We start from the raw sequence: 13,588 nt of genomic DNA, 5'->3' as shown, positions 1-13,588 counted from the left end.
ACCTGCTGAGCGGAAGCTGAGCTGAGAGGCGCTTTCTGGCTCCCTTCAGCAGCTGTGGCCTTGGCTGCTCTCCTCCAGGGATCAATAGGTCTCAGTTCCCGCAGAGGTGAGCTGCCTGAGGGTTCACCCTGGAGCCCTGAGCCTTGTTTGTGTGTCCTTTGGAAGTCAGTGTCACTCTCTCAGGCCAACGGGTGCTGCAGCTGCTGAGCAGGTGGTGTCTGTGCCAGTGCAGCAGGCCCTGGGACCTGCATCGCAGGGCTCCTTGAGCATTCCCTGGGGCAGTGTAAGACGGGACAGTGGAGTAATGCTGGGCTTGGTGGCGCACACCTGTGATGTAGCCTGAGGAGTTAGGGGGACCCTGACTCATAAGAAGTGGCGCGGCTGGAGCTCAGTGAAGAGGCCCTGGGTTCAGTCCTCAGGACCTTGGGAGGGAAGGAAGAAAGAGAGGAAGGGAGAGGAGAAAAGGGGGAAAGGGAGGTGACAAGTGCCGAAGTTCTGTCTGATAGGAGATCTAACAAGGATGATGAGAGAGAGATATCATTGGGCAAGGGAAAGGGAGTAGGCATAGGGGGATGGATGTGATCAGAAGAGAGAGCCCCTCAAAATATGAAACTTGGCAGTGGGGGACAGGGGTTGACATGGGGCAGAAACGATCAGTGTGTGCTATGTCATATTGAACCTGCCCAGATGAAACCCATTTGACTGTCTAACCAGCTCAGACATCACTTATGGCCGGGTGTGTGCTGCACGCCTGTGATCCCTGCACTTGGGAGGCTTAGGTAGGAAGATCACTACAAGTCCAACAGCCTGAGCTACATACTGAGTTCAAGGACAGCCTGAGCTGCATAGCAAGACCTTGTCTCAAAAAAGGCTGAAATAATAAAAAATATTAAAAAAGATAAAGCATCACATGGATGGGATAAAAAAAGAATTAAGAGCCAGTGATTTAGCTCAGTGGCATAAGCACCTGCCTGGCATGCTCAAGGTTGTGAGTTCAATCCCCGGTGCCAAAAAGAAAAGCTATATTATGTACAGGTGTAAATCCCCTATGATGAAATGACCATTATGTATGACAAATACATACTAATTTTAAAAAAGGAATTTAAAAAAAGAAAAGGTGATATGAAAAAAATCATTTTACCAAAAAAACCCACAAAAAAGCAAAACGAAAGTGGGGTCACCTGCACCAGGTCGTGCGGATATGTAAGGCCAGGGCCTTGAGCACAGACTGTCACTGAGTGTCACTTGTGCTAGACCTCGGGAGCTGCAAGGAGCAAAGCACAGTGCCCTGCCTTCGTCAGACCCCACTTTGTAGGGAAGACCTGCAACACAATGGAGTCAAAACGGAGCATGTAATGGAGCAGCTCAGTGCTGTGGGGGAACATGAAGGTCAGAGAAGGCCTGGCCAGAAGCTGAAAGAAGTGACAAAGGGGCCCTGCAGAAGGCAGCACTGCAGACAGAAGGCAGAGTGGTGCCAAGGCCCCACACAGGTGCCTGCTTGGCACATGCACTGTGTCAAGGAGGACTGCACAGAGGCCAGGTGGAGGGCAGTGGGCAGGAGCAGTGGCAGGGAGCCTCACACCCCTGTAAGGACCGCAGCTGTCACTGAGCCACCCAGATAGCCAGGGTTCCTGGATGGAGTCAGGGTGATCCTCCTGCCTCAGCCACCTGGAGCTGGGATTACAGTCATGAGCCACCACACACAGTCCGGGAGGTTTTTACCCTACTGAAATGGCGTTCCCTTCTTACGGAGCCATCTGGGTTAGGCTAGGGAGAGTACTCTTCGCTGGCTTTTTCCACCCTAGCGCTGAGAGTTGAACTCTGGGTGCTCTGTCACTTTGCTACATTCACATTCCTTCCTCCTTCCTTCCTTCCTTCCTTCCTTCCTTCCTTCCTTCCTTCCTTCCTTCTTTCTCCCTTCCTGCCTGCCTTCTTCCTTTCTTTCTGAGACAGGGTCCCACTCTGTCAGACTAGCCTTGAATTCACCATGTAGCCCAAGCTGGCTGCAAGCTCTTAGTGACCCTCCTGCCTCACCTTGCTGAGGATTAGGATTCTGGGCACGCACCACTATGCCAGCTAGGGCTGTCCTGTCATCCTTCAAGTGGCTTACTATTGAAACGAGGACCTTGAGAACGTGAAGTTTCCCTCCTGCAGTGGCCCCTGGCAGGTGCTCGGGATGTGGCACCATCAGCCACAGGGAACCAACATGACCTGACGGAGGCCTGCAGAGGTACCACCGCAGCCTGAGGAGGAGGAGGTCACAGAGTCGTATGTGGCTGGTTGGGCTCTTGCCCCTTCCAAACTCAGTGCCAGTGAGGTCCTCACCACACAGCCCTTTGACACCACACAGCCTTTGACACAAGCTCTGAACTCCCCTTCGTCTGAGCCATGGAAGGGCCTGCAGTGGCAACACGGCTGCCACAGGCAGGTCCTCTGTGAGATGTGACCCTGACAGTTCTGGCAGTGTGGTTGTCTCCCTGACGCTGCGCTGAGACCCTGCCCCGCAGACTGGCATCGGCCCGGCCATCCTGCTGAAAGCTGGCCGGAGTCTCTCCGGTGTGTGCGCACCCCCCCCCCCCGCCGCCCACGTGGGACTCCGGGAGCTGTGCTGCACTGCATCTGCAACACCCACACCCCTCTGGTGTTGCCGAGTCTTAATCTCCTGTGTAAGGCTGCACGTGAATAGCACTGAGTGGGCTAATACTTTTCTGAGAATTTGTCCTTGATTGTGGGTCTGTTTCTCACTTCGAATGTAGGGCAGGGTCTTCTTTCAGTTTTGGAGGTAGAGTTCAAGGCATTATGCTTGCTGGGCAAGTGCTGTGCCCTGAGCTGCACTCCAGGCTTTGCAGTTTTACCGTAATTTTTCCAGTGCCTCGGATGTTTCTGGTACATAGCAGGTGACTGGTAAATATGTGTTAAAGGAAAAGCACAAACATTTGTCTAGCAGCTCTGTACAATATGTCATGAAGATGTGGCTCACCAATTCGGTAGCTAAGCCTCAGCAGAACTACTTACAGGTCAGACTCCATGGTTTCTAAGTGACAGGCAAGTTGGCTACACCACTGGGAGTTGGTCCTCCTCAAAGCAGGCCTTCAGATGAGACAAATGACGTGAGGTTGGCTTGCACTCATCCTGCCCACACTGAGCTATGAGTGGCCACCGCTGGTTACCTGGAGAGTGCCGGCTGTGAATGAGTGTCTCTTCTCTCCTGCAGGCACCATGTCAGGACATTTCATATTTTAACACAGAAACTCAGGAAAATGCCTCTTTTCTTTTCCAAATATAGGAGGATTTGGCAAAAAAAGTGGTCGTAGTAAAAAATGGAGGGAGATGCTGAAGCTGCCCTCTGTCAGCCAGTGCCGAGAGCTGAGGCATTTCATCGGTGAGTAGACGGACAGCACAGTAATAAAGTTACTGGTAATTCGTGAGAGTGTTAGTCCAGTAAGAACAGAGTCTGTCAGACAGGGCTGTGACTCTGGATGGGAAGTTACCTTGTATTTCTTTGTGACCTTTGGCACACAGTATATTTCCATAAGGAGATCTTAGTTCTTTGCACAGACAAATATTTTATTTATTTTTGGCTCCTGTGTTTAGGAAGGGCATCTTTATTCCAAGATTGTTTTACAAGCCAATTCAGATTTTCTTTAGTTCTGTAATAGTTCCATTTAGTGCTGAGGGTTTAGAGCACAGCACCTGCCTGACAAACACTGGGCCCTGATTTGATTCCCCATACCAAGAAAAGAAAATCATTTTAAAGAAAATTTAAGCATCTCAAGTGATCAAAATTAGGTTCAGATGGTTTAAAGGGGGAGTTAAGTTTTGTTTTCCATAAACCTATTGTTTTAACCCTGTGAGTTTTAAAAGCAGCAGCTTATTTGAGGCATAACTCACTTGTCACATACTGTAATCCACCCACTCGTCATGTGTGGTTCCAGGCCAGAGACACGGGCAGCTGGTAGAGTACCCACCGTGTGCCGGGCCTGGGTTCAGTCCCCAGCACAGCAAATAGAACAAGGTGTCCAGTCCAGTCACCTTTACATGCTCGTGAAGACGTGAGGCCGTCACTGCAATTTTGTGACATCTCTTATCACCCCAAAGAGAACCCTGCGCTCATTGGTGTCCTCTGCTCCTCTTCTAGTGCCAGCCTGAGTGGCTGTAACCTGCTTCCTGCCTGCTCAGTGGCTTGCTCTTGATGCTCTGTGCACATGAGGGGCGTAACCTAGGCAGTCTTCTGTGCTGGCTTTTACATGTGACATCATGTGTTCAGTTGCATCCATGTGGTGAACATCGGTCAGGGCTTATTCTCTCCTTCAGCACCAGACCTGAACTGAGGGATGCCGTGCCGCATAGCACAGCCTGTCTCGTTGCTGAAGTGGCCGTTCCTTCACCATGGACTTGTCTTGGCAGCTTGCTGAAAATCATCGGAGCCTGGCACAGTTCTGTCTATAGTCTCCAGCAAACGTATGGCATGTGTGCCATAGCAAGCATGCAGAGCCCTCTGCATGATGATGTCACAGGATGCATGAATTGTTTTCTCTAAACTGAAACCTCAGGTTTATTAGTGTTGGCAGTTTGCAATAAATCAGTGGATGTGGGTTGCGATTTGGTCATTAAAAGATTTGGTCTGGCTACTTGGGAGGCTGAGGCAGGAGGGTAGCTGGAGCCTAGGGGTGTGAGGCTAGTCTGGGCAGCATAGCAAGATCCTGTCTCAAAATAACAAAAAACAAGCTGGGCATAGTGGTGGATGCCTGTAGTCCCTGCACCCTAGGAGACTGAGGCAGGAAGACTAAAAGTTCAAACCCAGCCTAGGCCACTTAACAATTCAAACAACCGGTCTAAAATAAAAAATGAAAGGGTGGGAGTGTAGCTTGATATGAAGGCCCTGGGTTTAATCCCCGGTACCACACACAAAAAGAAAGGGTCTGCTGACTGTAAAGGTGACCATTTACTTTTAGACTTGCAAATATCCATGCAAATGCAGTTAGGGGTCAGTCAAATAACCCAGGAGAATTTTCCTGTGTCAACATCTCGCGCTCACCTAGGTAACACTTCTAGCACCCAGGAATTAGGGGTGTACTGTTCAGTTCTGTCTGTAGCTTGGCAAGGAGCTGCCAGCCTTTTCCAAGTAGTTTCTGCCTTTTCTGTCCTTCCTGCGGTAGATGACGGTCCCACCCTCCCTGCCCCACAGCACTCAGTGTCATTACAGCTATCTTGTGGAGTATGACTTGCTTCTCTGCTGAGTAATGATGCTGGACACCTTGTCATGGCTTCCAGGCCATGTGTACATCTTCTGACGGACTGGTGTTTGATCCACAGTGTTAACTGTACCTTCTTGTGACTATAGCGTAGAGAGACCAGTATTTGACGTTTGCATGGTAATTAAGATACTGTGAACATTTCTTTGGGACTATTATTCTATCAAATACAGTGGTACTTCAGCTCATGAGCTTGGTATTTTCCACGATTCTGGTCACAGACTGTGCTGGACATGAACTGAGTCAAATTCAGAGGTTAGGGTCAATGTTGACCTTATGGGAAAAAGGGATTCAGTCCTCATCCAGTTCAGTTTGCGGCCAGAATCAAGGAGAGAACTGAGTTCGTGAACTGTGGTGCCACTGTATATTAGTAGAGTCACGGAATTACACTTTTAGATACATTTACATTTAAATTACATCAGTGTACTTCTAATTCTTTGGGGGTAGTTTTTTAGCACATAGAATGAAGTAACTGAACCCTGAAGGTCCCATTAATTATTAGCTTGTTAGTATTTAATAATCAGATTCTATTGGTACAGTTTAGATATACATAGTGATCACATTCATCATAGAGACTCTATACCTGGTGTGTTAGTATTGTGTTTGTCTTCCTCCATGTGCAGTGGGTATGCTATCAGCAGTACAGCAGCGAGAAACAGTCGCAATCTCTGCCCCCATGGAGTGTATAGTCCTTTGGCAAAGGTAAATATAAAATAAATAATGATAAAAATAATCATATTTGCAAATATGTGTTTTGAAGAAAAGCGTGGACTGCCATGTGAGAGGAACTGAACCTGCTGGGGTGAGGCAGGGCAATCAGGGAAGGCTTCCTGTGGTAGGACGTGGGTGAGGGGTGTAGGATAGGAGGAGGGAAGGCGGATTCCCAGCCGGCAGGTTACCAAGGGCAAGGGCCCATGATGGAAAGGGGTGCAACAGCGTCCAGGGACTCTGGTAAGACCAATGTTTCTGGGGCAGAGATGCAGGCAGAGGTGACTCTAGTGAGAGGGAAGGAAGGTGCTGGCAGGTCTGCAAGCCTGGGGTGGGCTGTGTCTCATCGGAATGATAAGGAGTCCATGTTGCCAGGTTTTTAGGAGAGGAATCATGTGACCAGATTTATATGTTAGTAAAATCTAAAGAAGGGAGCCACAAGACCTGTGGACATGGGAGAACTATGGAGGAGACTTGCCATCGTCCAGGCAAAGGCAGTGGTTTGGGATGGTAGGGACAGAATGGAGACTGCAGAGTGACTCTAGGGAACCTTAGGGAGCAGAGTCCAGTGGCCTCCGTGCAGCTGAACCATAGGCTGGCGTGAGGAGGCTCCTGCGCTCGCACGTTCGCAGAGCAGGCTGCGGACCTCGAAAGCTGTGCATTTGCACGGGGGCCAGAGGCAGGCGTCAAGGGCATCCGGGTGCAGGGGGCATTTTGATGTCATATGCAGCTGGGCATAGAGGTGGTCCTCCTGGGGGAGTGCCAGAGCGAAGGCAGATGGCTCCAGGCAGGTCTGGGAGGCCTTGCCTCGGTTTAGCTCCACGGAGCGGACAGGTGGACTCAGGAGTTGTGAGATGAATCGGTTTGAAGCTGGAGAGCCGGCGGCAGGAGAACGAGAGCTGGGACATTTCCAGGTAGGGGCACATAATAGAGGCCATGGAGACACTGGAGCTGGCTACAAGTTCAAATTCCTGGTTTTCTTTCTATGTCACTAGGACACTACTTACTCAAGCTTCTGTTAAATGAATGAGTGAATGGGTGAAGGTATACAGACCGAACTTCCATTGAACAGAACATTTCCACTGAAATAGTCTGCACTTTGCATACGCATCTTTATCTCCTTTATTAGTTCACATAGCATTTGATTTACTGTGATAGAAAACATAGTTTGGAACTTTCTGGTTTATTTATTTATTTAGGTGCCGGGGATGGAACTCAGGACCTTATGCTTGCCAGGCTTCTGCTGCTGAGCTAAGTCCCTGGCCCCTTGGTTTTCCTAATTTTCATCCTTTAGTTTTGAAATTGTACAATAGACCTTGAACAGATATTCACGCTGTAAAACACTGAGATAAGCCGGGTGTGGTGGTGCACTCCTGGAATCCCAGCAGTCAGGAAGTTGAGGCAGGAGGGTCACCACGAGTTTGAGGCCAGCCTCCACTACATAGCAAGACCCTGTCTCAGAAAAACAAACAAGCAACCCAGAATCAACCCTGACTTAGTGTTCTCTCTGTGTGAGAAGTAGAAAGGCAGAAAGACAGAGGCAGAGGCAGAGAGGGAGAGAGAGAATGTGAGAGCCTGCAGCCTACAATAAGCGCGGCTTTCTTGTCTCAGAACCCGGCTCTTACCAGCTGGTTCCCTAACCAGTTGATTCGCTGCTGTGCCTTTTGTCCTGACCAAGTGGCCTGTGGGCTGCTGTAGCCGCCCTCCTCCCCTCTGCACATCACGCCCTCTCTCAGTGCCTGCACACTGAGTCCCTCTGGGGGTCAGGAGCCCATTGCTAGCTGCTGTGGCCCTGCAGGATTGGGGCCTCTGTGCATGCTTTGGAGACACATTTTGTGACATATTTCTGTGATATGTACGATATGTGGAATCTAATGCATGGAGAAGTGAAATTTTAAATGAGAGGTTAAAAATTGGATTTTTTTTTCTTTTTCCTTTGGAACAGGGTCCCTTAAGTTGTGCAGGCTGGCTCAGACCTAAACATTCTCCTGCTTCAGCCTCATAGTGATGAGATTGCAAGCACGCACCCCAACAGGCTAGGATTTTTTTTCTTTTAGAGATAAATTGCTCCTCCAAACTTATCCCACTGAGGGTATAAACTGCCATCCTTCTCTCCTCAGCTCAGGTAAACAGACAGAAAAGAGGTGCCTCTGTCAGAAGTAGCGAATCTATCAGAAGGGATTCGCAGGTGCCAACCCAGGAGGCCAGGTTCACACTCAGGTCCTTGTCTGCGGGCCCCTTGTCTTCCTTCCCCGCCCTTCAGTAGATCCCTGAACACCCAAACAAGGAGAGATAAAGCTAGCTCTAAGTCACCCTTTCTCTCCTGTCCCCTAAGCCACCTTGTTCTAGGGGAGGGGAGCAGTGGCTTGCAGCAAAATCACGTGCGCAGCTGTGAAGGATGCTGAAAGGGGTTTCCCCTGCCACCAGGACCGAGGCTGCATTCAGGGCTGTGCGTCAGTGCTCTGGGCCAGGCCTGTGGTCTGCAGTGCTCTGGGCCAGGCCCTGAGAGCCAGTCAGTCTGCGTCCCCTCTTCCAAGTGGGCCACAAAGTTCCGACTCCTGAGGGTGCCTTACTCTTCGTTTGTGGTTTTCCTTCTCTCTGTCACTGTTTTGGTTTTGCTTTATTGTCTGTCACTTCCACGGGCCTCTGGCAGTCGAGGAATGCAGGCCTGCACGAAGTCTCTGTTCTAGCCTGATTCCTTTGGCTGGGAGGAAAGTGTTACCAACTGTCACTTTCAAATACATAACCCGCTGGCTGGCTTTGTGTCTCTTATTTTTTAAAGGGTACCCATTGCATACCCATAAAATAAAATGGAATAGCCAACTTGGTCAAAGTAGGGTATAGAATTTTTGCAGGACAGTTGTGAGGTTTGTGGAAGCAAGCAGTTGTGCAGTGGCAGTCACTTTTCCACCCTTGCCTGGACTTCTCTGCAGAGGCTCAGAGATCTAAAACAGGCCGGCCGGCAGGGCGTGTGTGCAGGCCTGTAATCCCACCTGCCAGCAGGCCAAGACAGGACAGTGGCAACTTCAAGGCCAGCCTGGTCAACTCAGTGAGACCTAATCTCCAAACAAAACAAGAAGGACTGGGGAGGCCGCTTCATAGCCCAGGCAGGGTGAATCCCCAGTGCTGGAGGAAAGGAGGTTAGGACTGTTCAGATGCCCAGATTTGCCTGGCAGGAGTGAATCCCTCACCTGAGGAATTTGTTTTGCCTTGCTCACTTCTTGTGCACTTTATCATTAAAGTTTTTAGTGCGTGTTTGCCATCCACAGCACCTGGTGGATTCCTGCTATCCATGTTGCATCTTGGTTATTCTCCTCCTCCTTCTTCCCACTCCGTTCTTTTCCCTCTTCCCCAGGTCTCCCTCCCATTACCACAAAATCCACCTCCCTGACTCCCACTGTCTCTCCTTAAATTATTTGTATTTTGGGTTTCTGTGGAAGAGAAGCCATGTAATTTTTAGCCCTCTATGTCTGATCTATTTCATTCAGCACTGAGGTCTCAAAATCCCTCTGTTCTTCTACAAATACTCAAATTTGTTTTCTTGAGTCTGGATGTCACTATGTTGCCTAGGCTTCTTTGAATTTGAGATCCTCCTGTCTCGGCCTTCTGAGTAGCTGTGCTTACCGGCATGCCCCACTGCACCTGTCTTCATGCATTTTAATCTCTCAGCTTTGGAGTCCCTTTAGTGGAACCTAAGCATGTTTGTCCATTTTACCTGAAAGAACAACAGGTGTTCTTTATTTTTTATTTTAAAGAGGCCAACTGGTATTGTTGCTCATTTAAATTAACCTATTTAACATGAGAGTTTTATTTTAGTTAATGAGTTTTCAGTACTAAAGATTGAACCCAGGTCCTTTCTTCCAAGCTTCCAGTCCTTTTTTTGTTTTTTGTTTTTTTTTCATTTTTTTGAGACAGGATTTCACTATGCAATACAGGCTGGCCTTACACTCATTTTATTTCCCAAACTGGCCTTGAACTTTCAGTGATGCTCCTGGCTCACCCTACCAAGTACTGGGATTAGAGATGTGCACCACCACGCCTGGCTCTTTAGTCCTTTTATTATTACTATTTTTTGGTACTAGGAATTGAACTCAGGACCTTGTGCTTGCCAGGCAGGCACTTGTGCCATTGAGCCATATCCCTAGCCCCTTTCATTATTATTTTTTGGGACAGGTTTCAGGAATTGAACTCTTGAGCCTGCCGGGTAGGTGCTTATGCCACTGAGCTATTTCCCTGGCGCTATTTTTTTGTTTTGTTTTGTTTTGGGGACTGGATCTCATTAAGTCCCTGAATTGCACAAGCTGGGCTTGAACTTTGATCCTCTTGTCTTGGCCTCCCAGAGTGCTGGAATTATAGGCATGGGCCATCATGCCTGGCTATAAGTTTTATTTTAAGTCCCTTTTGACATACTGACCAAACATTAAGGCCTTCTTCTCAGAACAAAATCCCTGTGTAAAATAAGGTAAGGCATATAGTATTTTGGGTTTTTTGTTTCGTTTTGTTTTTGGTGCCAGGGATTGAACTCATGGCCTTGTGCTTGCCAGGCAGGTGCTCACAACGCTGAGCTAAATCCCCAGCCCTTAGTATTTCCTACTTAAAAGATAAAAAAAATCAGCCAAGAGCAGTTAGAAAGGGCATTAAGCACACAGAATATCTGTAATTTGTGGAAACACAGAGCACGGCAAAGCGGACAGGGTTGACAAGACCCACTGCATGCGTCCCTGCTGGGCACTTCATACACGTGCGGGTAGCATGTACACAACTCAGCTGGAGAGAGGGGACTCTCAGGGACAGCCCAGCTCCCCAGCCTTTGCTTTCAGAGACCAGGACAGTCCCCATCTGGCCCCACACGCCCTGAGGCGTCCTGCCAGCTGTCCGTGGCTCTGAAATGTCCTGGTGATCCGGAGTAAATTAGCAAACAGAACACAGTTGAAGAAATATTCTAGCACCACTGCTCCCTGCCTTATTGTGCCAGGTGAAAACAATCAGAGGCTGGGCACAGCCCCAGGGGATGGCGAGCTCTGCCCCTTCTCCCCACAGAGAAGGATTACAGCAGCCTATGCGACAAACAGCCCATCGGGAGGCTCCTCTTCAGGCAGTTCTGCAACACCAGGCCAGATCTCAGGAAGCGCCTCGAGTTCCTCGATGCTGTGGTAAGCAATCATCATGGGGGCGCGGTCCAGCCTTGGGCTTTTGAAAGTTGAAGCACCAGGCCTGGACAGTGACCAGGAGTGAATGGACAGTGGTCTTGGGGGTGGGCTGTCCTGTTGGTAGGGAAATGTGTTCAGTGCAGGTGCTGTTTCCTGGGTAGTGTACTGCGGGGGTTCAGGGTTGCCACCGCGCACTACCTGGGCCTGGACCAAGCTGCGCAGGCCCTGTGAGACAGTGTCCTCCTCAGTGTGCAGGCCGCTGCCCTCCCTGAGCGGAGGCCATGTGGTTTAAGTGCTTGGCTCCAAAGCACCCGCAAGGGATGCAGTTTCGAGAAGCACAGTCGCTTCATGGGCATCCACTGTGCTCCCTGAGGTTTCTGGCATTGTCTTGCATCCTGTTCGAGACCTACTGTTTGAGAAAGTTAGGACTCCTGCTATCAGACATAGAATTTCAGAAATTCAGAAGGACCTGACCAATAGAAAATGGGTGGCATTCAGAAAAGACTTGCTTTTAGTTACTTGTGCCCTGACCTCAGCTTTTCACCTCTTCCCTTTGCCCCATCCCAGGTGTGTCAGCAAATATGTATGGAGGCAAAGATGATCTTGTGTCACTGAGTTTCTGTTGCTGTTTTTGGTCTGATGCTTTGTAAAAGCCTTGTAAAAGTTCCTAAGACTTTTCTCGTTTCTCCTATCCCCTGAAACTCCCTGAGTCCTTTTCTTTTTTTGCATTCTTGTTAGACTAAGACAAAACTTAGAAATGGAACAATTCTGTCTTATTTTGTTTTACATTTTCTGTCCTGGGAATTGAACCCATGGTCTCTGCACTGAGCTACACCCCCAGCCTTTATTTTTTATTTTGAGATTGCGTCTCACTAAGTTGGCCAAGCTGGGCTTGAACTTGAGTTCTTCCTGCCTCAGCCTCACGGAGTGCTGGGATTACTCCATATGTGTCACCACACCTGCCTAATCATTTCATCTTACAGCTAAGGTTATAGCTAAGGGAAGTGCTGCTTGGTTCCAGAGGTGGAATGTGGATGCAAATTTTTATGCAGTGGGATATACTTACCAAACTCTGATACATTTTATAAATTTAGGGACCTAAATTTATGTCAGAATGGCTAACGGTATCGTTAGGGCCCTGTTGTAGGGCCTTAACTTTTCCACAGTTACCATTATGTCTGTTGGTTATTAGGCTATGGCCAGGTGGCTGTGGTGACAGGTTTTATTTATGGGGGTCCTGTGGCCTCAGAGAGAACCTAGTGATGCTGTCTGTGCAGCACTCGTTGCTCAGGCAGCTTTGTGGCAGGGACACGCAGGTTCTGCAGTATGGGACACTGCATCTCAGCCGTTTCTCCAACATTGCCTGCCTCTTGCTCATTTGATCCCTTGCTCGGTGTTTGTTGAATGAGTAGCATCCGAGCCAAGCAGGGTTCAACCAGAGGGGCAGAAGCAGCAGGAAGGATATATGGCCAAGAAGGGGGAGGTGGGTGGGCAGAACTTCAGAGGGTGTGTGCAACTTTCCACGATCGGCTGAGGGTAGAATTTCTTCTGCTCTACCAGGGTCAGCTGGGAGGGAGCCACACAGACCCTGCAGGACTTGCACCCTGTCTGCATGCCAGTGGCCCCCAGGCTGAGAGCAGGGAGCTTGGGTACCTGCAGAGCCATTCCCAGGAGCAATGCACGTAGGGACCTCACCACCACTGTTTTGCCACAGTGTGCTGTGCATTGGGATGCATCTGGCCGCCACCTCTACCTTCCCAGGCTGCTGTCTGGGACCCTTCTGACAAGGGCAGAAGCCTCGTGGTCTAAAATTCACTTGTGTGCCTGTTTGCCTGCCTGGAACAGCTTCTCGAGTTCTAAGGAGCTGCTTAGGGAAGTGATTTCTTTTTCTCTGACAGTGGTTTCATGATATTGTCTTCTCCTGTGGTCTCACCTCTGACCCCTGACCCCTGACATACACCCCCACAGTGTAGGTGACTCCTGCTTTGGTATCACCTGCTTTGCTTTGCTAGGAGTTGATTCAGCTTCCCAAGCAACCCCGGAGAGTTCTAAATGGGGGCTGACTAGCCCATGCAGCTTAGCCCTAATTAACAGCTAGAGGTACACTGTGGCACAGCATCATTCTGCTGCCGATATGAAATCAGAGGGGAGCTCGCTGCAGGCAGGTGCCAGGGTGCTCAAGGCCCAGATTCAGTCCCCAGCTCCAAAACAGAAACATTTACTCCTGCAGCCCTCGAGGCCAGAGGAAGGCTGGAGCTGCTGGGTGGGCGCCCTCTTCTGTGGCCATGATGCTGCCAAGTCAGCCCACGAGCTGGAGCTGGGGGTGCGCGACCTCCAAAGGTGACGAAGGCAGCCCCAGCCCCCTTTCCTCCATCTCTCGGGTCAGGCTGAGTATGAAGTCGCCATCGATGAGGACCGCAGAGACCGGGCGCTGGCCATCCTGGAGCAGTTCTTCAGTGCAGAGGTGGGTTTTCT

At 49.6% G+C, this 13,588-nt stretch overlaps 1 protein-coding gene across 6 annotated transcripts in view; it reads left to right on the top strand.

The window, feature by feature from the left end:
• Nucleotides 1-13,588, top strand: part of Grk4 (G protein-coupled receptor kinase 4) — a 56,802-nt gene that overhangs the window by 6,284 nt on the left and 36,930 nt on the right. For 3 of the 6 annotated variants that reach the window (XM_063230383.1, XM_063230381.1, XM_003461875.5), the window contains exons 2-4: nucleotides 3,287-3,382; nucleotides 11,004-11,116; nucleotides 13,500-13,577. The exons of 2 other annotated variants lie outside the window; for them this stretch is intronic. In XM_063230383.1, the coding sequence (XP_063086453.1) occupies nucleotides 3,287-3,382; nucleotides 11,004-11,116; nucleotides 13,500-13,577 (287 nt within the window). The remainder of the gene's footprint in view (nucleotides 1-3,286; nucleotides 3,383-11,003; nucleotides 11,117-13,499; nucleotides 13,578-13,588) is intronic. One more of the 6 variants, XM_063230382.1, reaches the window with a different exon arrangement.

Source organism: Cavia porcellus, unplaced genomic scaffold, assembly GCF_034190915.1.
Source record: "Cavia porcellus strain 051 isolate PalLab524CR breed Dunkin Hartley unplaced genomic scaffold, mCavPor4.1 scaffold_18, whole genome shotgun sequence".
Taxonomy (NCBI): domain Eukaryota; kingdom Metazoa; phylum Chordata; class Mammalia; order Rodentia; family Caviidae; genus Cavia; species Cavia porcellus.
The sequence above is the reverse complement of the archived record's forward strand: the minus strand, read 5'-3'. Positions and strand labels throughout refer to the sequence as shown.